Source organism: Chiloscyllium punctatum, chromosome 3 (assembly GCF_047496795.1).
Source record: "Chiloscyllium punctatum isolate Juve2018m chromosome 3, sChiPun1.3, whole genome shotgun sequence".
NCBI classification, from domain to species: Eukaryota; Metazoa; Chordata; class Chondrichthyes; order Orectolobiformes; family Hemiscylliidae; genus Chiloscyllium; species Chiloscyllium punctatum.
This window is the reverse complement of record NC_092741.1, coordinates 11,831,217-11,858,025: the sequence shown is the minus strand read 5'-3', so window position 1 is coordinate 11,858,025 and position 26,809 is coordinate 11,831,217. Positions and strand designations below refer to the sequence as shown.

General features: G+C 48.8%; 1 protein-coding gene and 1 long non-coding RNA gene across 2 annotated transcripts; one reads left to right on the top strand and one right to left on the bottom strand.

The window, feature by feature from the left end:
• Positions 1 to 1,706: 1,706 nt before the first annotated feature.
• On the bottom strand, positions 1,707 to 8,314 carry LOC140455628 (uncharacterized). Its single transcript, XR_011952916.1, has 3 exons — positions 7,178 to 8,314; positions 5,762 to 6,032; positions 1,707 to 2,667 (listed from the first exon to the last, which is right to left on the bottom strand). It is a non-coding gene; the product is annotated as an uncharacterized lncRNA (long non-coding RNA).
• A 9,277-nt stretch (positions 8,315 to 17,591) lies between these two features.
• srp9 (signal recognition particle 9) lies at positions 17,592 to 23,385 on the top strand. Its single transcript, XM_072550562.1, has 3 exons — positions 17,592 to 17,759; positions 21,928 to 21,996; positions 22,612 to 23,385. The coding sequence occupies exons 1-3, from the start codon at positions 17,688 to 17,690 to the stop codon at positions 22,729 to 22,731; spliced, it is 261 nt and encodes an 86-aa protein (XP_072406663.1). The 5' UTR covers positions 17,592 to 17,687; the 3' UTR covers positions 22,732 to 23,385.
• Positions 23,386 to 26,809: the final 3,424 nt, after the last annotated feature.

Here is a 26,809-nt window from a genome sequence, read left to right as displayed (position 1 = left end):
TGCCACCCTGCAATTATCTGGTACTGATCCAGTGGACAGTGAGGATATAAAGAATATTGCCAAAGGCACAGTAATCTCTTCCCTCACTTCCCAGAGAAACCTTGGGTATATCCCATCTGGCCCAGGAGACTTATCTATCCTCATATTTTTCAAAATTTCCAGCACAACCTTCTTAACATCAACCTGTGTGAGCATATCAACTTGTTTCACACTGTCCTCACAAACAACAAGGTTCCTCTCACTAGTGAATACTGAAGCAAAGTATTCATTAAGGATAGCGGAGAAATGTGCCCAATGGAGACCACGCACACCAGATTGGGTGAAATTGACATGCCGTTTATTACAAGCGGTGTTGCTGGAAGAGAAACTGACTAGGCTGACACAGAACTGACAGTCTGTACAAGTAGATCAGAATTTCTCTTCCCAGAGCTGACAATAAGACCAATTTTTATAATAATGCTGTACAATAAGGCTAATTAGAAATGGGGAAAATACAATGTGTCTGGAAATGGAGTAATCTAGTTACAATGATGCTAATTGGAAAAAAGTTATCGGAGGAATGTCATGATTCTCTACACAAAGCAACATTCTGACAGTATCGATGGTTCTGGAGGTTCCATTACTCTTCGCAGGTAGGTGCTAATGTCTCCTCTGAAGTGGTGAAGTGCTTCCATTGTCCTGTCCTGGGAGTGATGCTTTGCTGGTACCTTTCTGTCTGACCTGTTCTTTGGCTTTGGTATTGCTGGGTTGTGAAACTGCCCTCGGGGCTTTGGGATAGCTGTGTTGCTCTGTCATTGTTAGTGTGAGCTTGAAGTGTATTCCTTTGTGAGTGCTGTCTAGTTTTGCTTGTCAGCCTGCTTGGTCCCTTGATGAGGTATTCTGAGTGTTTTAGTACATTTTGGCCAATTTTGCTTTTGTGGGCCTATTATGAGTTGGGAGGTTGGCAGATCTTTTCCCACGATTCCCTCTCCTTTTTTTCGTTAGAGGCAGGAGGAGAAGGGGCAATGTAGCTGGAGCCATGGGCATTGTCGGGTGGGGGGGGGGGGGCGCTTGGCAACAGACAGGTAGCCCTCAGTGTCCAAGTCTGGCCCACGAGAGGCTATCCCAGGGGCAGGGATGTTCTGCCAGTGGATCTGTGCTAGCTGAGTGGTGAGGGGGGCAGAGGGTAGCAGAATTGCACATAAGTGTGAGCAGCACAGTCAGATGGCCATGGCCAGTGCTCCAAGTCCGGCAATGATGGTAATGAGGGCTATCATCCCCTGAAGTAGGGCTGTGCCCCATGACCTCAGCCAGGAGGCTGCCCAGTCCCATAAGTCCCAGTGAGAGTTGTGGTCATGCAGGACAGAAGCTGCCTGCCGGATATGTTGGGCCAGGTCTGTGATGTTTTCACTAGGGTCAGGAACATAAGTGCAGCAGTCAGCACCAATGAGGATGCATGTGTCCCCTTTCACAGTGAGCAGGTAGTCCAGGGCCATCCTGTTCTGCAGAGCCACAGTTTGGATGGTAACAGCCTCTGCATTCAGCTGAGCGAGTGCGTCTGCTGTAGGGTTTGCCACCTCTGCTAGTGTGGCGGCGAATTTACGGGCTTCCACCTGTAACTGCAGGGTTACCGGGGGGTGGGGGGGGGGGGGGGGGGGGGCGGGGCGGGGCGGGGCGGGGCGGGCGGGGGGGGGTACCATGAGGTAGGGAGCTGCTTCAATGGCAGCAAGGGCTCGTCTGCTGCGGATCATGGGCTTTGGGAATGGAAGCAACTGGAAGTGATAGATGAACAGTACAGCATACCTGACATGGCAGCTCCCAGTCCAGGATAATGGCAGCTGGGGTAGGCTTTGTGGCCACAGATAAAGTAGGTGCCTTTGTAGGTCCAGAGATGGGTCTGGGTCCCTGTCCCAATGGTGAGGAAGGTGGTGTTCTGGCTGGTCTTATTGAGGACATTTCGGTTTAAAATGTTGCCTTCTGCACTGGATTGGCTTGCTGCAGGAATTAGGAGCAGGGAATCAGTGCACCGGCTCCAGCCAGCTTCCCATCCTAATGGCTGTGTGCTTTTTTAAACAGATGGATCCCACAGGTGGCACTTGTGTATTAGTTTAGCAATGGTCAGGGCTGGGTGTTCATGGGAGAGATTGTAGGCTGAGTGAAACGATCTTTTAAACTTGTCCAGGTGGTCACCCGCAGAACCCCAGCGGGCCGGGCTGTTGTCCCTGTAAGTGGTGATGGCTAGTGTGGTAACCTCAGGGGTCTTGTCTGAGTCTAGCCACCACTCCACCATGTCAGATATATTTAAGGGGATTGAGGCTAAGGGAATGCCAACGTGAGAGTGGACAGGGACCCTAGTGCAGACTCAGCAGCAGATCTGAGTAAATCTCTGGGCATACCCATGAGCCGTTCTCAGGAAGGTGTTGGCCCACAAGTCACGGCAGGTTATGAAATTTGCTGTTCTTTGTCCCTGTTTACCAGCAAGTCATAGTGTAATGGTCAGACAGATCAGGCCAAGGGTGCTGATGGTGATGGCTGCTGTGAGTGATCAGAGTGATGTCTTCCTCTGTGTGGTCCCTGTTCATTGGTTGTGGAGCCTTCTTGCAGTAAGTGCCATGTATCCATTCAGACCATCCTTCCAGTTTCACAGCTGTTCGGCCTGTCATCAGGATCAGGTATGGGCCTTTTCATCTAGGGGAGAGAGAATCTTTTTCTAGTGATTTTATCATGACATAGTCCCCAGGTCGTAATGGACGAATGGGCACTGATTGGGGTGTGGGCTTGACTGAGAGGCGCGAGGTGAAGGGGGGAACGCTCCCTTGGGCGCACCATCATGTGACCTAAATCCTTAGGAACCCATGGGCTCTTAACAATGAGGAGAATGTATAGAACAGCCGTCTGGCTGTTGCAGAACAGTGCAGTGTGTTCCTTGCCAAGCTGTACCTCTGCTGTCACTCCCTGTGGTCCCACAAAGTACAGGCCAGTGAGTGCTAGCAGCAGGTGAGGGCAAGATGAGGGTCTGCGAGTGCAGCACGTCCGGTAGCCAGTTCTGTGGGCCAGAAGCTTGCACAGTGAAACTGACAGACAAAGCGACCTGTGAGTATCACCCAACAGAGGAAAGATAAACTGGGGGATGAAGGGGCCCTTGATAACAGGTAAAGCAGGGGGTCGAAAAGAGCATGGGTAGGGATGGTGGGGCAGGACCAGGTGTAGCAGGAACTTGTCTGGTTAGGGGGTTCTGGGCTGTGGGTGATTGCCACCAGTAACATAGAATAATGGGTATCTGGGATCTCCAGTGTGAGACCTTCTGGGGAACAGTGAATGCTGGCATTTTGTTTGTATAAGGTCTGTCAGCCCAGGAGGGCAACGGGGCAGGTAGTGGAAATGATGATTAGATTAGATTACTTACAGAGTGGAAACAGGCCCTTCGGCCCAACAAATCCACACTGACCCGCCGAAGCGCAACCCACTCACACCCATTCCCCTACATTTACCCCTTCGCCTAACACTACGGGCAATTTAGCATGGCCAATTCACCTAACCTGCACATCTTTGGACTCTGGGAGGAAACCGGAGCATCCGGAGGAAACCCACACATACACAGGGAGAATGTGCAAACTCCACACAGTCAGTCACCTGAGGCAGGAATTGAACCCGGCACCATTGTGCCAACGTGCCAGGGTCGTGTCTGATACTAAAGTTCACGGGTTGGGAGAGTGGCTCTGTCATGGGCACTCCCCAAACCCCTACTGTACACTCAGTCTTGGAAATCAGGGAGAGTTCCGCAGAGGGAGGCGCAGATGGGTGGGTGGCCCCAGAATCCATCAGAAAGGAGGTGAGCTCCCCACCCCACTTCCACATTCATCATCAGGTTTTCTGATGGGGAGTTGGAGAGGTGTATTGAGACCGCCTGCAAAACCCCCCTCTCACGGCAGCCCCAGTTAGTTTTAGGGGCACAGGGTGAAGGGATCAGCCATAGTGTAGGCAGCTTGGCAAGGCTGCCACTGTGGGCTGGGGGGCTGTGGCTGCTGTGCCTGTGAGGATTGGGGAGGCCTGCCATCCCTGTTTGGGTGGTAACCCAAGCTGCATTTTGCCAAGTGTCCTGTTTTGCCACAGTGCCAGCACAGTCCTTTTAAAAAAACCCCAGAGGTCTCTGTACTGGTCTAGCTGTGTTCCTCGGGTGGTCCACTTGTGCCTCTCTTGGCCTGGTGAACAGTGCATTCCTATCCAGGTTAGTGAGTGTGGTTAGGGTGTGTGTTCCCGCCCCCAGGCCGTTGTTTGTCAAGTTAAGATACGTAGTTTGTATACATGGACATATGTAGGGAGTAGGAGAAAGTGAGAACTGCAGATGTTGGAGATCAGAGCTGAAAATGTGTTGCTGGAAAAGCGCAGCAGGTCAGGCAGCATCCAAGGAGCAGGAGAATCGATGTTTCGGGCATGAGCCCTTCTTCAGGAGTGTATGTAGGGAGTATGCAATTAACGAGAGTCTGTACAACCAGCTTCTCATTCTCTGTTAAGGGGATGCCTGCTGGGCAGACCTCCCTAAAGCGGGCAGTGAAGCCTGGCAGGGGCTCGTCTGTTTTCTGCAGACACTGGGTAACAGCACCAAAGTCGCCATACTGTCTTGCACTAGTTTTTTTATCGCCTCTTTCACACTGCTGTCCAGCCATCTGTTCCGGTCTGCAGCAGTGTCCCAGGGTTGGGTGGGGAAGTAAATAGTAGGGCAAATGGTCGCCCAGTGGGTACCATAGGTGGGTGGTAACAGGGTCTCCAAATCTTGTGGCAGATAGCTATAAATGGTAGAAATTTGTCTCAGCCAATTATAAAATGCGAGTGGTCTTTTCAATGGGTCTGGGGCATCTGCGTGGGTCCAGGGCTTATCAAGGGGAGTAGAGCCAATCATAATACAAGGAAATTGGCATTCATTGCCCTGGTTTTTCAGTTAAAAATCACACAACACCAGGTTATAGTCCAACAGGCTTAATTGGAAGCACACTAGCTTTCGGAGCGATGCTCCTTCATCAGGTGGTAGTGAAGGGCTCGATCGTAACACAGAATTTATAGCAAAAATTTGCAGTGTGATGTAACTGAAATTATACATTGAAGAATTGATTGTCTGTTAAGCCTTTCATCTGTTAGATTACCGCGATAGTTTCACTTCTTTCATGTGTAAATCACAAAACCCTTTTATTTTAAAGTTGCATTCTCGGGTTAGCTGTTAACAATGGTGATGTTGGATGCTGCCTGAACTGCTGTGCTCTTCCAGCACCGCTAATCCAGTATTTGGTTTTCAGCATCTGCAGTCATTGTTTTTACCACAATGGTGATAGCGAGACAATATGTTGAAGGTGTTAGCCCCCTGTGTTCTCTGTCTATGACCTGATGTTTAGATTGATTCCAGTCTAAAAAGTGAGATAACAGAGTTTTACATAAATTCATGCAGTTTTTGAGCTCAGAGTTCGACATGAATGTATGTGGTTTTTGACCAAAGTGCAATGTAGCTCTGCAAGTACAAAAAAATTTACCACACAAAATATATGTGTGCATCTGGGTCGTTGTCTGTGTGTGTGTCTGTCTGGAGTGGGGGTTGTGAGTGTGAGAGTGTGTGTGTGTGTGTAGTGAGTGCAGAGTGTCTTAAGTCTGTGAGGGGGTGCATATGTGGGAGTGTGTGTGTCTATAAGGGTGTGTGTGGGTGTCTGTGTGCGTCTGTGTTTGTGAGAGTGTATGTGAGAGTGTGTGTGTGTAGGAATATCTGTGTGTGTGTGTGTAGTGCAATGGTGGTCACCTGTAATGTGACATGAACCCAAGGTCCCAGTTGAGGTCCTCCCCATGGGTACTGAACTTAGTTATCAGCCTCTGCTCAGACACTTTTCTCTGCTGCCTGTCCTGAAGTCCACCTTGGAGGATGGTCACCCGAAGGTCCGAGGCTGAATGTCCTGGACCACTGAAGTGGGAGGGAACCTTCCTGTCTGTTGATTGTTGTGCAGTGCCCATTCATCCGTTGTCGTAGCCTTTGCTCGGTTTTCCCAATGTACCATTCCTCCGGGCATCCTTGCCTGCAACGTATAAGATAGACCACATGAGTACCTGCCATGTACAAGGTGGGAGCTGTTCCCACGCGTAATAATGGTATCTATGTCCACAATCTGACACGTCTTGCAGCGTTTTTGCTATAAATTCTGTGTTACAATCGAGCCCTCCACTATCACCTGATGAAGGAGCATTGCTCCGAAAGCTAGTGTGCTTCCAATTAAACCTGTTGGACTATAACCTGGTGTGTGATTTTTAACTTTGTATACCCCAGTCCAACACCAGCATCTCCGAATCCTGGTTTTCAGGACAGCTAGGTAAAAACAATGACTGCAGATGCTGGAAACCAGATTCTGGATTAGTGGTGCTGGAAGAGCACAGCAGTTCAGGCAGCATCCAAGGGACAGCGAAATCGACGTTTCGGGCAAAAGCCTTTCATCAGGAATAAAGGCAGAGAGCCTGAAGCGTGGAGAGATAAGCTAGAGGGGAGGGGGGGGGGGAGAAAGTAGCATAGAGTACAATGGGTGAGTGGGGGAGGGGATGAAGGTGATAGGTCAGGGAGGAGAGGGTGGAGTGGATAGGTGGAAAAGAAGATAGGCAGGTAGGACAGATTCAGGGCAGCTGCCGCGCTACATGTGAGCCTGGGGTTTTTCCCTGAGGTTATTTGTCTGGGTTGGGTAGCAGTACTGAGTCAGGCTGCCCAGCGGCTGTTGTATCTGGCTACGAGCTTCTCGTGGGTTGTGTGGTAACAAAGGCAGCCACTTCATTGAGCAGCGGGTCCGGCTCTGGGGCCGGTCGGGGAGGTTTCGGATATTGAGGGGTGTAGGGCTGCTGGGCTGTACTCGGTGATAGGGGTCTCCACTGTCGGGGTTTTATTGCCGCGGTCATTAACTTTAGGGGGCTGATGGTGTTTGGCAATGTCACGAAATTTTGCGAGACACTGCAACATGTAGACAGTGTTCCATGAGGGATCCCCGTGCCCCCCTGTAATGGCCGTGGTCCAGTCGTCAATTTTATCAATTTGTAGCCAATTCTCTTGGGACCAGGTGTAAAGATCCCCTGTGAAGGGAATAACGTAATGGCTGTCCCGTGTCTTTTAGCACGGTGTCTGCCGGTGACTCAGGTGCAACAAGAGGATTTTCTACCTTGTTCTTGCAGTTTACGTATTTACCATGCCTTTTCTCGGTACTCTCGTTCATTTTCGGCCTTGGGCCATTCTCACCATGTGGTTGGGGTTGCCCAGCTCCCACGGCTGGTATCTCCCAGCAAAGGGTGGATGTCCGTCCTGAATGTCGTGGGTCAATTTGTAACTGCTGTAGTTGGCTTTTTGAGGGGGAAAAAGTGCACACAGAACACAAATGATTGACAGGTGAAGCAATAAATGTAACCAAGCGTGTCATCGCTGACCGCCAAGCAAATAAACATTTCAGCGCTGAGCAAACACAGCCAGACTGGACACCTGAAATTGAAAAGAAAACAAGCCATCAGTGACTGCAGAACAAGTAGAGAAGGGTGGGAGTGTTAATACCTCATGAATAAAACTTATGCAGAACTTCAATTTCATAAAGCACCAATGGTTCCTTAAATACCCCATCATAGATCACCAAATGCAAAATAAATCAAGTCATCCCTGGATGTTGAGCTGCAGGGATTCAAACAGACATTTAATCACCAGCAAGCAATTTACTGAGTGAGTGAATCAGGGCACTCGGACCCCGTTGAGTACTAACATGAATTCTGACAGACTGCCAGTCTCTCTCTTGGCTGCCCTGTGTAGTTGGGAAGCCAGTAACTCAGCCACCTCATCCCACCCCCCAGGATCAAGTTCCTCAGCAACAAGGTAAGTGTGGGGTACTGAGGGGAGGGGTCCTTTGTTTTTCAGTTTTCGGGACTCCATGATTTCAATTTAAGGCTGGGGGGGGGGGGGTCTGCTGCTGACCACTCCCCTAAACTCAGGTCACCAAGGGTTGCCAAACCTACCTTCCCTATTCTGCTCCCAGACAATATTGGCTGGCGACCTGAATAAACAGGGTATTCCATACCTTACTGTCCGAGCGATTGTGGTTACCCTGGTGCTTGGAACTTCCTTGAGAGTCGGTGTCCGCGAACCGTTGCCTCAGCCGGACAAGTTAGACTTGTCCCCGGGGCGGTCCTTCTCCCAAGGGTTGGGGTCCCACAGTCTCACGCACCTGTGGTTCGAGCTGGGATTAGAGAAGAGACTGCAGCACTGACAAACACAGAAACAAACAGGACAAAGAGACGAGACAACTACAGGACAAACAACTACAGGGCCCCTGTCAATTTCTCACAATTTAAAGGGAAAATCAGATCGGCGAATCTCTCCTTCTATCTTGCCGTACTTTCTCTACCCGAACATCTTTCTCCTGGCTAGATCAGGTTCGTGACACAAGTCCTGGCTCAAGTTGGATCACGCATGGGCCAAATTGCTGTTTCTTGCAAAAATTGATGTAATCTATTTAGCACAGCTGCCTACCTCCGCACGCCCAGTCTACGGACGCTCAAAACTGAATTACCGGCTGGCCGTTAACTCACTTGCTCGCCAGACTACCTCTACAGGCCAAGTCACTGCTCAATTTCCAAACTGCAGCAGCAGCCGACTGCCAGATAGTTAAATTTGGTGATGAATTTTTTCATTTACCAGGCTACCTTCACAGCCAAGTCGCCACAGTCACTAGATCAGAACTGTGGCCACCCTCCGCAATCGGGACGTCCAGCCTTTCTGTGATCTGAGCCGCTGGGGCACGGCTGACCGCCAGGTCCGAATTGGGCTAAAATTTAAAATGCCAGGTTCTCTTACCCTGTTGAGAGACAAAAAGGACCTGCCGACTAACGCCAAACTGTTGGAGAAATTTGCCCAATAGAGACCACACAAACCAGATCGGGTGAAATTTATTACAAGCGATATTGCTGGAAGAGAAACTGACTAGGCTGACACAGAACTTTTTTTTCAAAAAAATACTTTATTCATAAAATAATTTGATGGTCTGTACAGTTGGTCATGCCATACATATGTAAACATTTACAATCAGAGATCACAATTTATCATTTGTATATACAGGTCTGTATGTTTATCAATCATATGTCCATATATTTAGCTGAGGTGTCAGCAGAGCCCATGTAACTGTGTGGGCCCCCTGTTCTTCTTTAGGCAGGCAGCTGTTACACGGTGGTCTTTCCCCACCGCGCCTTGGCGGCAGCTGCCCCAAGCTTCAGCGTGTCCCTCAACACATGGTCCTGGACCTTGGAATGAGCCAGTCTGCAACACTCAGTCGGGGCCAACTCCTTCAGCTGGAAGATCAACAGGTTTCAGACCACCCAGAGAGCGTCCTTCACCGAGTTGATGATCCTCCAGGCACAGTTAATGTTCGTCTCGGTGTGAGTCCCGGGGAACAGACCGTAGAGCACGGAGTCCTGCGTCACGGTGCTGCTCGGTACGAACCTCGACAAACACCACTGCATTCCTCTCCAGACTTCTTCTGCGTAGGCACATTCCAGAAGGAGGTGTGTGACAGTCTCATCGCCCCCCCCCCCCCCCCGCCACAGCTGCTTCGAGGGCAATGTGCGGTGAGCCTGAGAGTCCGGGTGTACATAAAGGATCTCACAGGAAGAGCCCTTCTCACCACCAGCCAAGCCATGTCTTGGTGCTTGTTGGAAAGTTCTGGCGATGAGGCATTCTGCCAAATGGCTTTGACAGTCTGCTCAGGGAACCGCTCGAAAGGATCCGCCCTCTCCTTTTCCCAAATGGTCTCAAGGACACAATGTGCTGACCACTTCCTGATGGACTTGTGGTCAAAGGTGTTTTTCTTCATAAACATCTCCACGAAGGACAGGTGATACGGAACGGTCCAACTACTCGGAGCCCATCCAGGCCCATCCTTCGCAACACCAGGGACAGGTAGAACCTCAGTACGTAGTGACACTTAGATTAGATTACATTACAGCATGGAAACAGGCCCTTCGGCCCAACAAGTCCACACCAACCCGCCGAAGCGCAACCCACCTTTGCCCCTACATTTACCCCTTACCAAACACAACGGGCAATTTAGCATGGCCAGTTCACCTGACCTGCACATTTTTGGACTGTTGGAGGAAACCGGAGCACCCGGAGGAAACCCACGCAGACACGGGGAGAACGTGCAAACTCCACACAGACAGTCGCCTGAGGCGGGAATTGAACCCCGGTCTCAGACGCTGTGAGGCAGCAGTGCTAACCACTGTGCCACCGTGCCACCCACACTTGGAATTTGCGTACCGGGGATCCACACACAGCTTGATGCAGCCACACAAAAAGGTGGCCATCAGGGTGAGGGTGGCATTGGGTGTATTTTTTCCCCTGTTGCCCAGATCTTTATACAGCGAGTCCCTTCAGACCCGGTCCATCTTTGACCTCCACATAAACTGGAAGATGGCCCGGGTGACTGCAGCGGTACAGGTCCTGGGAATAGGCCAGACCTGTGCCACGTATAACAGCAATGACAGTGCCTCACACCTGATGACTAGGTTTTTTCCCGCGATGGAGAGCGACCGTAGCTTCCATCTGCACAGTTTCTGCCTCACTTTGCTGATACGCTCCTCCCAAGACTTGGCGCATGCCTCAGCCCCCCCCCCCACCCCGAACCAAATACCCAGCACCTTCAGGTGGTCGGTCCTGACGGTGAAGGGGATCGAAGATTGGTCGGCCCAGTTCCCGAAGAGCATGGCCTCACTCTTGCCTCGGTTTGCCTTGGCCTCCGAGGCCAGTTCGAACTGGTCACATATGCACATGAGTCTGTGCACGGACAGCGGATCCGAGCAGAAAACGGCGACATCATCCATGTACAGGGAGGCCTTAACCTGCAGGCCCCCGCTGCCAGGAATAGTCACCCCCTCTCAGGTTCACATCCTTCCTGATGGACTCGGCAAATGGCTCTATGCAGCACACAAACAAGGCAGGAGAGAGAGGGCAGCCCTCCAGATCTGACTCCAGATCTGACTGGGAAGCTATCTGATTCCCACCCATTGATTGAGACTACACTGACAATGTTGGTGTAGAGCAGTCTGATCCAATTGCAGATTCCCTCTCCAAAGTCTATTATGGAGAGAACGTCTCTCATATACCTGTGTGATATCCTGTCAAAGGCTTTCTCCTGGTCCAGGCTGATCAGGCAGGTGTCCAACCTTCTGTCCTGCACATAGGCGATCGTATCCCTGAGGGGAGTGCGAGACTCTCAGTGATCTTCCTGCCCGGTACAGCACAGGTTTGGTCGGGGTGAATCACCGACCCCAGAGCAGACCTGACCCGGTTGGCGATTACCTTTGACAGAATTTTATAATCCGCATTCAACAGTGAGATTGGTCTCCAATTTTTGAGTTCCTCCCTCTCCCCCTTCCGCTTGTAGATGAGGGTGGTGATGCCTTTCCTCATGGATTCACTCATGGTACCTGCCCAAAACATACTGACATACACCTCCAGCAGGTCCTGGCCAATCAAGTCCCACAGAGCGGAATAAATCTCGACCAGTAAGCCGTCGCTTCCGGGAGTTTTATTCTTTTCGAAAGACTTGAGGGCCTTGGTCAGCTCGTCCAGAGATAGCGGCGGGTCCAGCCTCTCCCGTGTTTTGTCGTCTAAGACCTCCGTGATAGAGGACAGGAATGACTGGGAGGCCACGCTGTCGGTTGGCTTCACTTCATACAGACTGGCATAGAACAATTTACTGATCCTCATGATGTCAGCCTGAGATGACGTTATCGAGCCATCTTCTTCCTTCAGGCTGCTGAGCACGGTGCTCTCTTTGTGCACCTTCTGGAAGAAGAAACGTGAGCATGTCTCGTCCTACTCCACCGAGCGGACCCTGGACCGGAAGATTATCTTGGAGGCCTCCAAGGCAAAGAGCGGGGCATGCTGGCCCTTCACCTCCTGGAGGTCCTCCGTAACATCCAACCCCATCGTCTGCAGCAGGAGCAGGTTCTGTATACCTTCCTGGAGCTGGGACAGTTTTCCCTGCCTCTCTTTCGCCTCATGAACACCTTTGAGGATGAAGAACCTCTTGATGTTTCCTTTTACTGTTTCCCACCAGTCCGCTGGGGACTCAAAGAGGGGCTTCATGGTTCTCCAACCTGCGTAGTCCCTCTTGAGCTCCTCAATGTTTCCCGGGGTCAACAGCTTTGTGTTCAGCTTCCACGTTCCCTTACCAGCCCGCAGCTCGTCCTGTAGGTGACAGTCGGCCAGCAGGAGGCAGTGGTCAGAGAAGAACACCGGCTTGACGTTGGTGGATCTGACTGAGAGCGTTCGGGACACAAACAGGTAATTATCCTTGAGCGGATAGACCTGTCTGCCCATGACCAGGTGTATCTACACTGCACTCCGTCTGCAGGGGTGCTGAAGACGTCGTGCAGCTTGGCGTCTTTGACCGTTTCCATCAGGGCTCTGGAAGTGGCGTCCAGTTTACTATTCCCCCCCCCACCCCGCCGGATTGTCCATTTGCATCAATGATACAGTTGAAGTCTCCAGCCAGAATGACCGTCCTGGATTTAGCCAGCAACAGTGGAAGCTGCTGCAGGACGGCCAACCGTTCACTCACTGGGGTGTACACATTAATCAGTCTCAGGGGAGCATTCCTGTACATGACGTCGGTGATGAGGAGGCACCCGCCCACCACCTCCTTAACCTCGGAGATGGTGAAGTTGCCTCCTCGCAACAGGATACCCAGGCCGGAGACGCGGTTATCGTTGCCTCCGACCAAACTGACGGCCCATGGGCCCACAAGCTCGATCACCTCCTGTAGCTGCTGAGGTGAGGTATCCCAAACTCCTGCAGAAACAGGACGTCGGCTTTAACATTGGCCAGGAAGGCCATCGTAGAAACACATCGCGTAGCCGATTTGATGCTATGCACATTGATGCTGGCAATTCTTATCCCCATTTTAACAGTTTACGAGGTTACAAGTGTCCATTTGCTGCTGGTCTTGCCTCTCTGGGGTAGCTGTGTGCATTTCCATGGTGACAATAAACTGCTGGACCCTCCCAGGGCTGAGGTAGCTGTCCGGCTCCACGCTGGGGCCATTTCCCCGCTCTGGTGTTTTCGGGTCGGGCCCAGGGTCTGCACAGTCCAGTTCTCTATCTGACAGCGGGGCTGTCATAGGACCACTGCTCCCAGTTACCTGGAGCTGTGGGCCGGTGGGTACCTCTTGGTTCTCACCGGGTGGGGGAGGCCTTTACCCATCCCCTCTCAGGGATTGTCTTTTCCTGCTTGGGCAGTGCTGCCCTTCTTTTTCCCCACGGCGCTCTGTATCTTCCTCTGGTGATGACCCTCCTTGCGCCCATCCTCACCTTTGGAAGAGTTGCCTGTATCCTCGTCATGTAGTGGCTTTGGGGGCCTTGAGAGGTTTCCTCTTCCTGCTTTTGACAGTAATCCAATCCACTGCCTCCTTTGATTCCTCCTCTTCCATTTCCTCCGCCTGTCTTGAAAGAGCTTGGATCGGCTGCTGCACCTCCCCGCTGTCTGCCGTCTGCTCCGCTACAGCCTGCCCTTCCTTCTGGGTACCTCCAGACACCGTTCCCGTGCTGTTTTGTGGTACCTTGCTGGTCTTAGGCGGTCCACGGCTCGTGTTGCCACCTCCGGCCATCTGTGCGTAGGTGGCGGCCCCTCGTCTTGGGCAGGCCTTGGACATGTGGCCCACCTCTCCACACAGATTACAGTTCTTGGTCGGGTGGCCTTCCTGCTTGCAGTTTTGGCAGATGGTCACCTTACAATCCACCGCCATGTGGCCTGACCTCCCACAGGTTCAGCACACTTTCGGCTGCCCTGTGCATGTCAGGTAACCTCTGCTTCCTCCCATGGCAAAGCTGGAGGGTGGGTGGAGGATGTTGCCACTGGCATCAACCCTCAGGGTTACCCTGACCTGTCATTTGCTGGTCCAGATCCCAAAAGGATCAACCACATCAGTACTCCCTCCCTCGACCTGGACGTATCTTCTCAAGAAGGTCAGGACATCTGCTGCTGGGACGTGAGAGGCTGACACCGAACTCACAATCTGTGCAGGTCGATCAGAATTTCTCTTCCCAGAGCTGACGATGAGACCAGTTTTTATAATAATACTGTACAATAAGGCTAATTAGAAATGGGGAAAATACAACGTGTCTCGAAATGGAGTAATCTAATTACAATGATACTAATTGGAAAATAGTTATCGGAGGAATGTCATGATTCTCTACACAAAGCAACATTCTGACAGTATCGATGGTTCTGGAGGTTCCATTACTCTTCGCAGGTAGGTGCTAATGTCTCCTCTGAAGTGGTGAGGTGCTTCCATTGTCCTGTCCTGGGAGTGATGCTTTGGTGGTACCTTTTTTTTCTACTCCTGTTTATTTTTTTTTTCCCACACTACCGCCTAACTGTGGTAGTGCTTATTTTTCCCCAGCACCCATGGTGTGTGCGTGCAGGTGTGAGACACAGTGAAAGACACAAAGTGCACGAATCTTTATTCAATTGCCACCACCAGGAAGATATGAAAAACACCCAGGTGGCTAGTGACAAGCACTGCCCTTCACATCAAAGGGCAGTGCTGTGTGATCAAAATAGTGAAGGGGAGGGTAGGGACTAAATCAAAATAGAGTTGGACGGGGAAATAGTACACTCCACTCCCTGCGGCGCCCACCTCTCCCTGAACAACTCCAGGGTGTTGGTGAACACCGCGTGCTCCTTCTCCAAGGACACCCGGGCTCTAACGTAACCCCGGAAGAGGGGCAGGCAGTCGGCCCTAACGACCCCCTCCACGGCCCGCTGCCTGGACCTGTTGATGGCCAGTTTGGCCAGGCCCAAGAGCAGACCCACGAGGAGGTCTTCGGCTTTGCTGGTACCTTTCTGTCTGACCTGTCCTTTGAGTGGCTTTGGTATTGCTGGGTTGTGAAACTGCCCTCGGGGCTTTGGGATAGCTGAGGTGCTCTGTCATTGTTAGTGGGAGCTTGAAGTGTATTCCCTTGTCTGTGAGTGCTGTCTAGTTTTGCTGATTGTCAGCCTGCTTGGTCCCTTGATGAGGTATTCTGGGTGTTTTAGTACATTTTGGCCAGTTTTGCTTTTGTGGGTCTATTATGGGTTGGCAGGTTGGCAGATCTTTTCCCACAGAGGACCTCCGCTTCCAACTCTGATTCTAGGCACAAGTTCCCTCTGCCATCCTTGATTAGCCCTACCCTCACTTTGGCCATCCTCTTGTTCCTCACACCTTGGTGTTTTCTTTACTCCTATCTGCCAAGGCTTCATCATGCCCCCTTTGAGCTCTCCTAATTCCATACTTCAGTTCCATCCTGGCTACCTTGTAAACCTTTAGAGTAGTATCTGATCCTTCCTTCTTGTCCCAGCCTTAAGTTTTCACAAGGACTCTGCCCCACAGGTCTCAGTGGCATGGAGTTCCATAGACACTCAACTCTCTGAGAAAAGAAATTCCTTCTCATCTCAGAATGAAATTGGTGCCCTTTCATTCTGAGACTTTTGGTCCTGGACTCTCCTTGAAGGGCAGCATCCACTGAGTAGTTACCAGAGAAGCCTGTTAAGAATCCTACATGTTTCAATGAGACCACCTATCATTCTTCGAAACTTCAGTGAGTGGGAGTCCCAACCTTTACCTTTGCTCATAAAAGAATTCCACAGCAGGGATCATCTTAGTGACCTTCTCTGAACTGCCTTCAATGAAATAATATCCTTCCTTGAATGGGCTTTAGATTGGTTTCACAGGTTGTGAAACATCAAGGGCTGAAGGGCCTGTACTGCACTGTAATGTAATGTTCGATGTTCTAAGGGGGCCAAAACTATTCTCAATGCTCCTGGTGTTGTCTTACTACCTTGTATAGTTGTAGTAAGCCTTCCCACTTCTTACACTCTGTGCCTTTGAAATAAGGACAGCAATTACATTTACTTTTCTGGTTACCTGCTTCAACTGTGTGCTAGCTTTCTGTGTGCCATGCACAAGTATCCCCAAGTTCTTTTGTGTTGCCTTCTGTGATGCAACAATTCTCTAAATTCCATTTCCCTCTCAGTTCATATGGTTCTTAACAGGGTATCATTTCTTACTTGGCATTATATTTCATTTATTTGTGTCCTTCAATTTCATAAGTACATACTCTGTAGTCTGCAAAAGTTCATCATTAATAACTGATTTCCAAATTTCATATCATCTGAAAATTAAGCCTTGCTCTTGTCTGTATTTGAGTGGACCTTTGACATGAGCAGTCAGGGGGTGTAGAGAAAGTTCATGAGTTTGCTTGTAAAAATTAGGAAATTCAGTTATACTTTGACAGGAAGGTTGAGAGATTTGTTAGAGATACTCAAAAATCATTAGGACACTTAATAGAATCGCTAGAGGAAAAAAAAGTTTGCATTGGGAGGTGAAGGATCAAGAAACATAGCGGACAGATTTAAAACCATTGGCAAAAGAAGCAAAGGCAACATGAGGGGAAGAAAATTGCAATTTACACAATGTAGGCTTAGACCAGAAGGCAGATCTTGAGGATTGAAGGCAGGTTCAATCGACACATTCAAGAAGGGAATGGATTCTTATCAGAAAAACAAGAATGTGTGGGGTAATACGGAGAAGGCAATGGAATAGCACTGAGTAAAATGTTTCTCCAGGGAACAATACAGGCACAAGGGGCAAAAAGATTTCCCTCTTTACTGCAACAATTCCGTTTTCTCCAGTAGCTATTCTACCTAAAGGTGTTTCAACACCAACACTGGATAAAGTATTCCTGAGGAGCTAGTGTTGCTCCCGATGCGGTCTCCTCTACAGTGGGGAGACTGGGCGCCTCCTAGCAGAACGCTTTAGGGAACATCTCCGAGACACCCGCACCAATCAACCACACTGCCCCGTGGCCCAACATTTCAACTCCCCCTCCCACTCTGCCGAGGACATGGAGGTCCTGGGCCTCCTTCACTGCCACTCCCTCACCACCAGATGCTTGGAGGAAGAACGCCTCATCTTCTGCCTCGGAACACTTCAACCCCAGGGCATCAATGTGGACTTCAACAGCTTCCTCATATCCCCTTCCCCCACCTCACCCTAGTTCTAAACTTCCAGCTCAGCATTGTCCCCATGACTTGTCTGGACTTGTCCTACCTGCCTATCTTCTTTTCCACCTATCCACTCCACCCTCTCCTCCCTGACCTATCACCTTCATCTCCTCCCCCACTCACCCATTGTACTCTGTGCTACTCTCTCCCCACCCTCCACCCTCCTCTAGCTTATCTCTCCACGCTTCAGGCTCTCTGCCTTTATTCCTGATGAAGGGCTTATGCCCGAAACGCCGATTTCGCTGCTCGTTGGAGGCTGCCTGAACTGCTGTGCTCTTCCAGCACCATTAATCCAGTATACACTCGATGGGCCGAATGTTACCCAACCGTTTCCCTCTCGTCACCATCCCTCTGTCCTGCAATTGGCTGACTCTCCTCAGCCACGTCGGAGTAATCTGTTCGCTAAATGGCTGGGCCCCAAGAAAGCGCCGTTGCGATTGGCTGGCGCTGGCACCGTACGGTGGAGTACTGCCGATGGTGATTGGTTGTCCTTCTGGGGCGGAACCTATATTGAGTAAGGCGTGGTCTGATTGGCTGTTGTTGGAGCGGCTGGAGCTGACTCACCGAAACGGCCAGAGTGTGTGGACCGGAGCCGGGAGGTGAAGCCTGGGCTGGGGCCATGACCTACATCCACAACTGGGAGGAATTTGTAAAAGCGGCCGAAAAGCTGTGTCTGACGGAGCCGATGAAGGTACCGGCGGCGGGAGAAGACGTTCCCCTTCCCCCCCCCCCCCCCCCCCTCACAGACAGGAGGAGGATCACTTGGGAGAAGGTAGGACCACTCCAGGGTAAAGGAGGGAACCAGAGGATGTGGGTGAGATCCTAAATGAATAGTTTGTATCAATATTCACCCAGAAGAAGGATATGGAGGATGGTGAGATTTGTGTGGACCATGCTAACGTACTTGGGCATTTTGAGGTCACGAAAGATAATGGTGTTGTGTTTCTTGAAGAGCGTTAAGGTGGATAATTCTGCAGGGACTGATGCTATCTACTCCGGGTTAGTGAGAGGTGAGAGAGGAGGTTGCTGAGGCCTTCACCAAGATCTTCATATCCTCATGAGCCACTGAGCAGGTCCCAGAAGATTGACGAGTAGCTACTGTTGTTGGTCTGTTCAACAAGGGACATGGGGAGTATCCAGGTAACTATAGACCAGTGAGTCTCCCATCAATGGTTGGGATGCTATCGGATAGAATTCCTAGGGATAGGATTTATGCCCATTTGGGAAAGCATGGCCTAATTGTGGGCAGCACGGTGGCACAGTGGTTAGCACTGCTGCCTCACAGCGCTAGAGACCCAGGTTCAATTCCCGCCTCAGGCGACTGTCTGTGTGGAGTTTGCACGTTCTCCCCATGTCTGCGTGGGTTTCCTCCGGGTGCTCCGGTTTCCTCCCACAGTCCAAAAAAAATGTGCAGGTCAGGTGAATTGGCCATCCTAAATTGTCCATAGTGTAGGTAAGGGGTAGACGTAGGGGTATGGGTGGGTTGCGCTTCGGGGCGGTGTGGACTTGTTGGGCCGAAGGGCCTGTTTCCACACTGTAAGTAATCTAATCTAATCTAATTAGGAATAGTCAGTGTGGCTTTGTGTGGGGCAGGTTATGTCTTACAAACTTGATTGCTCACCTCCCTCACCTCAAATTCAATGAGGGCACAGCAGTGGATGTTGTCTACGTGGATTTTAGTAAGGCTTTCGACAAGGTAGTTGAGAGTGTGGTGCTAAAAGCACAGTAAGGTCAGGCAGCATCCGAGGAGTAGGAGAATCGGCGTTTCCACCAATAGAACATAGAACAGTACAGCGCAGAACAGGCCTTTCAATCCTCGATGTTGCGCTGACCTGTGAACTATTCTCAGCTCGTCCTCCTACACTATCCCAAAATCATCATGTGCTTATCCTTCCCCAGGAATGAGGCTTGTAGGCAGGGAGTGTGGTGTTGGGAGATAAATGGGAGAGGGGTGGGGTTGGGGAGAGGTAACTGGGAAAGCGATAGGTAGTTGAAGGTGATGGGTCAGAGGGGGTAGGGATGGACTGGTCTGGTGGGCGTTGCTGAGTTGGAGGCTTGGGACTGGGATAACGTGGGGGGAAGGGAAATAAGGAAGTTGTTGAAATCCACATTTATCCCATGTGGATTACATGGTCCCAAGGCAGAATGAGGTGTTCCTCCTCCAGGCATTGGGTGCGGGTGTCCCAGAGATGTTCGTTTCAGAGAACATCTCTGGGACACCTGCACCCAACAGCCCTGTGGCTGAATACTTCAACTCCCCCTCCCACTCTGTCAAGGACATGCAGGTCTTGGGCCGTCTCCACTGCCAAACCATTACCACCCGACACCTGGAGGAGGAACGCCTCATGTTCTGTCTTGACTCCCTGCAACCACTCGGGATAAATGTGGATTTCAACAGCTGCCCCCTCTGACCTATCACCTTCTTCCTCACCTTCATCCTCCTATCGCCTTCCCAGCTACCTTTCTCCCATTCCCCTGTTTTTCACCCCCCCCCTCCCCAATTTATCTCTCAGCCCTGACCCACAAGCCTCATTCCTGATGAAGCGCTTATGCCCAAAACGTCAATTCTCCTGTTCCTCAAATGCTGCCTGACCTGCTGTACTTTTCCAGCACCACACTCTTGACTCTGATCTCCAGCAACTGTAGTCCTTACTTTCTCCTATTTGATTTTGACGAGGTACCTCATGGTAGGCTTATTCAGAAGACTAGGATGCATGGAATCCATGGTGACTTGGCTGTGTGGATTCACAATTGCCTTTCTCATAGAAGGCAGAGGGTAGTGGTGGAAGGGTGTTTTTCAGGCTGGAGGTCTGTGAGTCGTGGTGTTCTGCAGGGATCTGTACTGGGACCTCTGCTGTTTTGTGATGTATATAAATGACTAGAATGATGGGTGGGTTAGTAAGTTTGCAGACAATACAAAGATCTGTGGAATCGAGGATAGTGTAGAAGATTGTCAAAGGATACAGCGGGATATAAATCTGTTGCAGATTTGGGTGGAGAAATGGCGGAAAGACTTTAATCTGGGTGAGTGTGAGGTGCTGCAGTTTTGAAGATCAGATGTTAAGGAAAAGTATACAGTTAATGGCAGGACCCTGAACAGCATTGATGTGCAGAGGGACCTTGGCGTTCGAGTCCATAGCTCCCTGAAAGTGGCCACACAAGTCAATAGGGTAGTAAAGAAGGTGCATGGTGTGTTTGTCTTTATTGGTCAGTGAATTGAGTACAAGACTCAGAATCAAGAGTGATGCTGGAAAAGCACGGCAGGTCAGGCAGCATTTGAGGAGCAGGAAAATCGACGTTTCAGGTGAAAACCCTTCATCAGGAATGACTTGACTCTGATCTCCAGCATCTGCAGTCCTCATTTTCACCAACAAGAGTCAGGATGTCATGTTGCAGCTTCATAAGACTTTGGTTCGGCCATACTTAGTGTATTGTGTTCAATCCCAGTCGCCACATTTACAGGAAGGACATGAGGCTTTGGAGAAGGTGCAGAAGAGATTAATCAGGATGCTGCCTGAATTAGTGAGTATGAACCATAAGCAGAGTCCAGAAAAACCTCTGGCATGGCAGAGACTTGATAGAAGTCTATCAAATTGAGATGCATAGATAAGGTTGATGGTCTGCATCTTTTTTCCCAGAAATGAAATGTCTAAAACTAGGGGCCATACATTTAAGGTGAGAGGGGGAAAGTTCAAAGGAGATGTGAGGGACAAGTTATTTTACACTGTGTGGTAGGAGTTGGGAATGCGCTGCCAGCGATGGTGGTGGAGGCAGATATGCTGGGGTGTTTAAGAGACTTTTAGAGAAGTACATCAATATGGAGGGATATGGGCCAAGGGCAGACAGAGAGGATTGGTTTAATCTGGGGTCATGTTCGACACAACGTCGTGGACTGAAGGGACCATTCCTGTGCTGTACGGTTCTGTATTCTAATAATGCTCTGTTAAATCTTACCAATGAACAAGGTCAGGCCAAATGGCCTATAAAATTCTTCTGCCTCTTTACTTTCTTAGACTGAGTGTTACGTTAGGCTCTTTCCAGGTCTTTGGGATGTTCCCTGACTCCAGTGATTGCTGAAAATCACCACCAATGCCTCCACAACCTCCTCGGCCTTCTCCTTCAGAACCCTTGAGTGTAGTCCATCTGGATTGGTGATTATCCACCTTTTGGACCTTTCAGATTTCTCAGTGCCACCATCTTGGTAATGGCCACTACTCACTTTTTCTCTGACGGTCTTGAAGTTTTAGTATGTTGCTGGTGTCTTCTACTGTGAAAATTGACACAAAGTACTTCAGTTCCTCTGCCGTTTCTTTGTTCCCCATTACTACTTCTCCAGCCTCATTTTCCAAAAGTCCAGTGTCCATTGATGGCTCTAAGATTCATTTAATATCTTTTTTAAAAAAACTTGTGTGATCTTCTTTTATATCACTAGCTAACTGACTGTTCCCCCAATGCTTTTTTATAAGACTTCCCTTTGATATCCAGCCCTTCATCCTTGCCCCACCCTCTATTCTGCTGGTTTCCATTCACCTACTCCCTCTAAACCTTTTCACTTCCCTATGTCCATGCCTCATGGATATCCTCACCCCTGCTCACCAGTTGACTGTTCCACCACCACTATTAACTCCTCTATGTCCATAGCAGCATTGTCTGTATTTCTCTTGGGGTTGACTTAAGAGTATCTGCTCCTACACCCAATATCAATACCACTCTGTGGTATCCACCACACATTTTCCTGGACATCCCTCTCCCAGTATCCACCCACCCAATGCTCTTCTGCTTCATGTGCCCCCCCACCAAACTCCCAATATCTGTCACCCGCCCAGGACTGGCAATTTACTGTGCCCTTTGTGTTGCAGGTTCGTGTGGTCATTAAGTATCGACACTGCGCTGGGCTTCTCTCTATGAAAGTGACTGATGATGTTGTGGTGAGTGTGTACTTCACATGTGATCCTGAACAAATGTTTGTTGTGTCAGGACTAGCAGGGCCTGAAAGGAGAAAACTAACAGGGGACCCAGAAAAAGCTTGCATTTCTGAAATTTTTTCATGGAAAGGCAATAAATGAAGTTTTCTTTTGTGGAAATAGCATAACTCGAGGTCTTTTCAACATAGTCAGGAAGATGGGATCCAATGGACTGTTTTGTGCTACACAAGTGACAAATCCTAGAATCCCAACTCTGGTTACGAAGGGAAAGGATGAACCCAGAAAGAAATTGAGCAATAAACATCTATACTCAGTGTAAACGTGGAATTTGTTACCATTAGAAGTGATTGTAACTTATTGTGAGTAATTGTAGTTGTGTTTAAGGAGAGGCATGTTAAGTGTCTTTTAGAGAGGAATAAGTGGATATGTTGCTGGAGTGGGAGGAAACCAGTGGAGATCATTATAAACTGACTAGGAGGGGCAAATGGCATGTTTCTTCACTCTGGGCCCTTGTGCATTGTTGACTGTAATAATGTTTTGAGGGGACACTCATCTCATACCATCTTCTTCTCCCTCCTCCTCCTCCTTTTTCCTCTTCCCTATGCACACTTTTTCTAGTGTCTGCAATACAAGACAGACCAAGCTCAGGATGTGAAGAAGTTCGAGAAGTTCCAGAACCAGTTGATGCGTCTCATGGTTTCCCGAGAATCTCGCAGCAACCTGATGGAGATGGACTAAGGAGCAGTGTTTGTTGCTGAGCCTACTTCGGGAAGGGCTAAAGAGAACTTGTGTGCAGAGGACCGATTAGAAATGCAAGCCTGAAAGGCTGATCCAGGTTTTGAAGGGAGGTGTGAGTGTCTTTAGAGGATCGAGTCTGAGGATGGAGATTGAAGATGAAGATTACCCAAGGAGACTGCAATGAGAATGTGTTTATTGCAGCTGGCTAGAGCAGGGATGGTAAAGGTGGCAAGGCTGATGCCCCTGTGAATTCTGGTCACGTTTGTGTTAATGTGTCTGCAGTCAAGGTAATCTTCTTTTTCCTTTCCATAATCCTCCTGAGTTTGAAATTCATGAGGGAATCTGTCAATTAGTGTCAGAGCCAGGTACTAAAATAAATGGTCCTTGGCGGAACCTGCCTCATCTTTTTATTCTGACTGTCTACACAAACCCAGCCCTGCACTCTCTTTCTGAGAGGGGATTTGTAGACCTCCATCAGCAGCTTTATGCTCCCTCGTGAGAGGAGACTGGTTTCGTTCATTCATTGGGTAAAATTTCCTCTCATGGATGTGATGTAGCCAGAACTTGGATTGCTACATTTTCTATCAATGGTGACTCAGCATTTTGTTTTTGTTTGGGAACCCTGTACTCGAATGAATTTGTTTTGTTGCTTTACCTGCTTAGTGCCTCATTTACTAACACATGGCTGATGTCTAACCCTCAATTAACAACACAAAACAGGTTATCTGGTCATAGTTATGATGTTAACTGTAATAATAAAAAAATATTAGCAGAGTATAGGTGTTAGTCTGTGAACTGACACAACCAAAGCGCAGTAGAATGGTGATGTCACCCAAATGTCAGACAGAAGTCTGCTATATATTTGGCTGGGTTTCTGCAGCACTTGATGTTTCAGACTTCCAGTATCCATAGTTCTTTCTCTTTTTTTTTCCTTTCCTTTTCTCCTATTGGTCTAACTCAGCCACTTGTTTGTTATTTGAATGAATTCCCAGTCAGCTGAATCTAGCTAAGTTTCTCTCAGCAAGATTTCCACACAGTTACTGTCAGTGGCAGAGCTAACTTCAGACCTTGACAGACCATTCCTCATGACTTCTGCTCACCCGTTCCCAGTTCCTATCCCTAGGCTATGGAGCTTCAAATGCCGCACAGAGCCATAGTGACATTTTCACCTGCACTGTGTGTAAAAAGAAGAATCAGCACTGAATGATGCTGTTTTTCAGGCCCTTTCTTGCCCCATTTTCCTGGAATTTTGTGTTCCGATGTTCCCAGATATAAGGTGGATATCCAGGCACTTTTAAGATTCCAGGATTTCTACTTCCAGTAAGCTTTCAGGCAGTGTGTTTCACACCTATTGGTTGGAACCGTTTTTCTCCTCCTGTCTCTAATCTTCCCAGCCCCCCTCAATCACTTACACCAATCTCTCCATTGCTGCCTCTGTTCTAAAGGAAACAGCCCAGGCCTATCTGACCGTTCCTTATTGCTGCAGTTTCCTAGAGCCGCACTCGTGCAATTACATTCTTTTTGTCATGAAGTGATCAGTATTGCACACTGCACTCAAGCATGGCCTATCCAGTGTTATATTTATCACCAGCATAACCTCCTTGCTTTTATGTTCCGATACCTTGACTAATGAAGGAAAGGATTCCATATGCCACCTTAACCACTTCATTGACTTCTGCTCTGTTCAGGGATCAGTAAAAGTGACTTCGCCTACATCTCACAGTATATTTCAATTTATTGTGGATTCCTTTGCCTCTTTTGGTCTCCTCAAGTACATCACTTCACACTTCCCTTGGTGGAGTTCCATTTGCCCCTTTCTGCCCAACTGACTTTAGCATAACTTCAACTGTATTTTGTAATTTGACATAAAAGTGAAATGTGAAGTTTTAAAATTCTGTAATTGCAAGATTGAGTAGGTTTCTTTTGAGAGCATTGGAAGAGCAACCTAATGAAACTGGATCCTCATTAACCAGCTCAGGCCCTTGGTGATCTGAGCAGCTGTAAGTAGCAAACTTCGTGCAACTTACAATGAAGTGCTGGAGTTGATAGTCTCTCATTTCAGCAGATGAGGAAAGAGGTGTTTTTGGTTGCTTTTGCCAAAACCAAGCAGCTCATTTGAGAGTATTTCTCATCTTTAAAGTGTATATAAGGCTGGAAACTTGTGTTTAGGTCTCTCATCCTTTTTTAAAAAAGGATGATTTTAGTGTGTAGGAGAAAAATTACAACAAAATGTTGAGTTGGTAGACTTCGTGTAAAGAACAAGGATTCCAGAGTAAATGGGATCAAGATGGCATTTTGTATGATGTATTGCTACTTTATATGTGGTCACTGCTGGATATATCTTGAGTTGATCCACAATGAATGGAACAAGTGATTACAGTTTGAGCAGCTTTGGATGTGGGGTTGAGGAAATGGACTCTGAGTTGCAGGCATTGTGTCACATCAAGGAGGATGAGTAGTAATTTGGGAACTTTGCTCCAGGAGGTGATTACGCCCCTTAAATTAGGAAATTTAACTTGATCTGTGATCAAGGACAGCAGTGTGAGAATGGAGGTGAGGCAGATATTCAACAGGCAGCTCTTGACGAGTGTCTGTCTCTACAATAGTCTAGTTTCTTTATAAGGCATATGGATGAGAGTGAGGTCTACAGTCAAACTGACAGTAGCACTGTAATACAAGGAGCTGTTGAATAAGGGAAATGGGTATGTGGTAATGGTAGGGGAGAGGTCAATACTGTTCTCTGCGGTCAGCAGTGTGTGTCACCTGCCCATTGCTAGGGTTGAGGACCAGTTAATAGGATTGGGGAAAAAAGGTTCTGTTGAAAGATTTTGAACAATTAGGAGCTAAACTATAAAAGGTAAGATCTCCAAGGATTATTACCTGAGCCACAGCAAACTGACAAAGGTGTGGTTTAAAGACTGGCATTGGAGGAAGATAAGCAGGCAGCATCAGGAGGTAGAGCAGGAAAGGCTATTGAGTTGGATGATCAACCATGATCCTACTGAATGGTGGAGCAGGCTCAAAGAGCTAAATGGCCGCCTCCCATTTCCTATATTTTACACTTCTATGAAGGAAAGTGCGATGGGGTAACTTTGTTAGAATGGAATGTAATAAGTGTGATACCAAAAAATGGATTGGATGATGTAGAATTCATATTGGTGGAGGTAAGAAATAGAGGTGGAATACACTGGTTGTAGTAATCTAGAAGACCCATAACAAAAGTATTACAACTCACTGGGATGTGCATTGGAAATCTAGCTCAGTGATTCTGAGTCGACACAAAAGTTAAAGATTTTAAAATTGCCCGATTTACCTGATTTTCAGACTCTAGCTGATAGCCCAGACCGAATTTCTGTACTTAATAATAATTGCAAGTTATTACAAGGCAGATGGAGTTTAATTTGGATAAATGTGAGGTGCTGCATTTCGGAAAGGCAAATCAGGGCAGGACTAATACACTTAATGTAAGGTCCTGAGGAGTGTCGCTGAACAAATTGGAGTGCAGGTTCATAGTTCCTGGAAAGTGGAGTCACCGGTAGACAGGATAGTGAAGAAGGAGTTTAATGTTTTCCTTTATTGGTCAGTGCATTGAGTATAGGAGTTGAGGTCATGTTGCAGTTGTGCAGGACATTGGTTAAACCACTATTGGAATACTGTGTGCAATTCTGGTCTCCCTGCTACAGGAAGGTGGTTGTGAAACTTGAAAAGGTTCAGAAAAGATTTACAAGGATGTTGCTGAGGTTGGAGGGTTTGAGCTATAGGGAGAGGCTGAACAAGCTAGGGCTAATTTCCCTGGAACACTGGAGGCTAAGGGGTGACATTATAGAGATTTATAAAATCACGAGGGGCATGAATAGGGTAAATAGGCAAGGTCTTTTGCATGGGGTGGGGGAATTCCAAAACTAGAGGACTAGATTTAAGGAGAGGGGAAAGATTTGAGACCAAAGGGGCAACGTTTTCACCCAGCGGGTGGTGAATGAGCTGCCAGAGGAAGTCAGAGATGTACAGCATGGAAACAGACCTGCCCGGTTAGTCCATGCCGACCAGATATCCCAACCCAATCTATTCCCACCAGCCA

Excerpts from the sequence above, each read along its gene's own strand:
- srp9 (XM_072550562.1), top strand. The coding sequence starts at position 17,688 with ATGACCTACATCCACAACTGGGAGGAATTTGTAAAAGCGGCCGAAAAG. Across the intron at positions 17,760-21,927 it reads GTCTGACGGAGCCGATGAAG|GTTCGTGTGGTCATTAAGTA; the intron begins GTACCGGCGGCG and ends TTTGTGTTGCAG. Across the intron at positions 21,997-22,611 it reads AAGTGACTGATGATGTTGTG|TGTCTGCAATACAAGACAGA; the intron begins GTGAGTGTGTAC and ends CACTTTTTCTAG.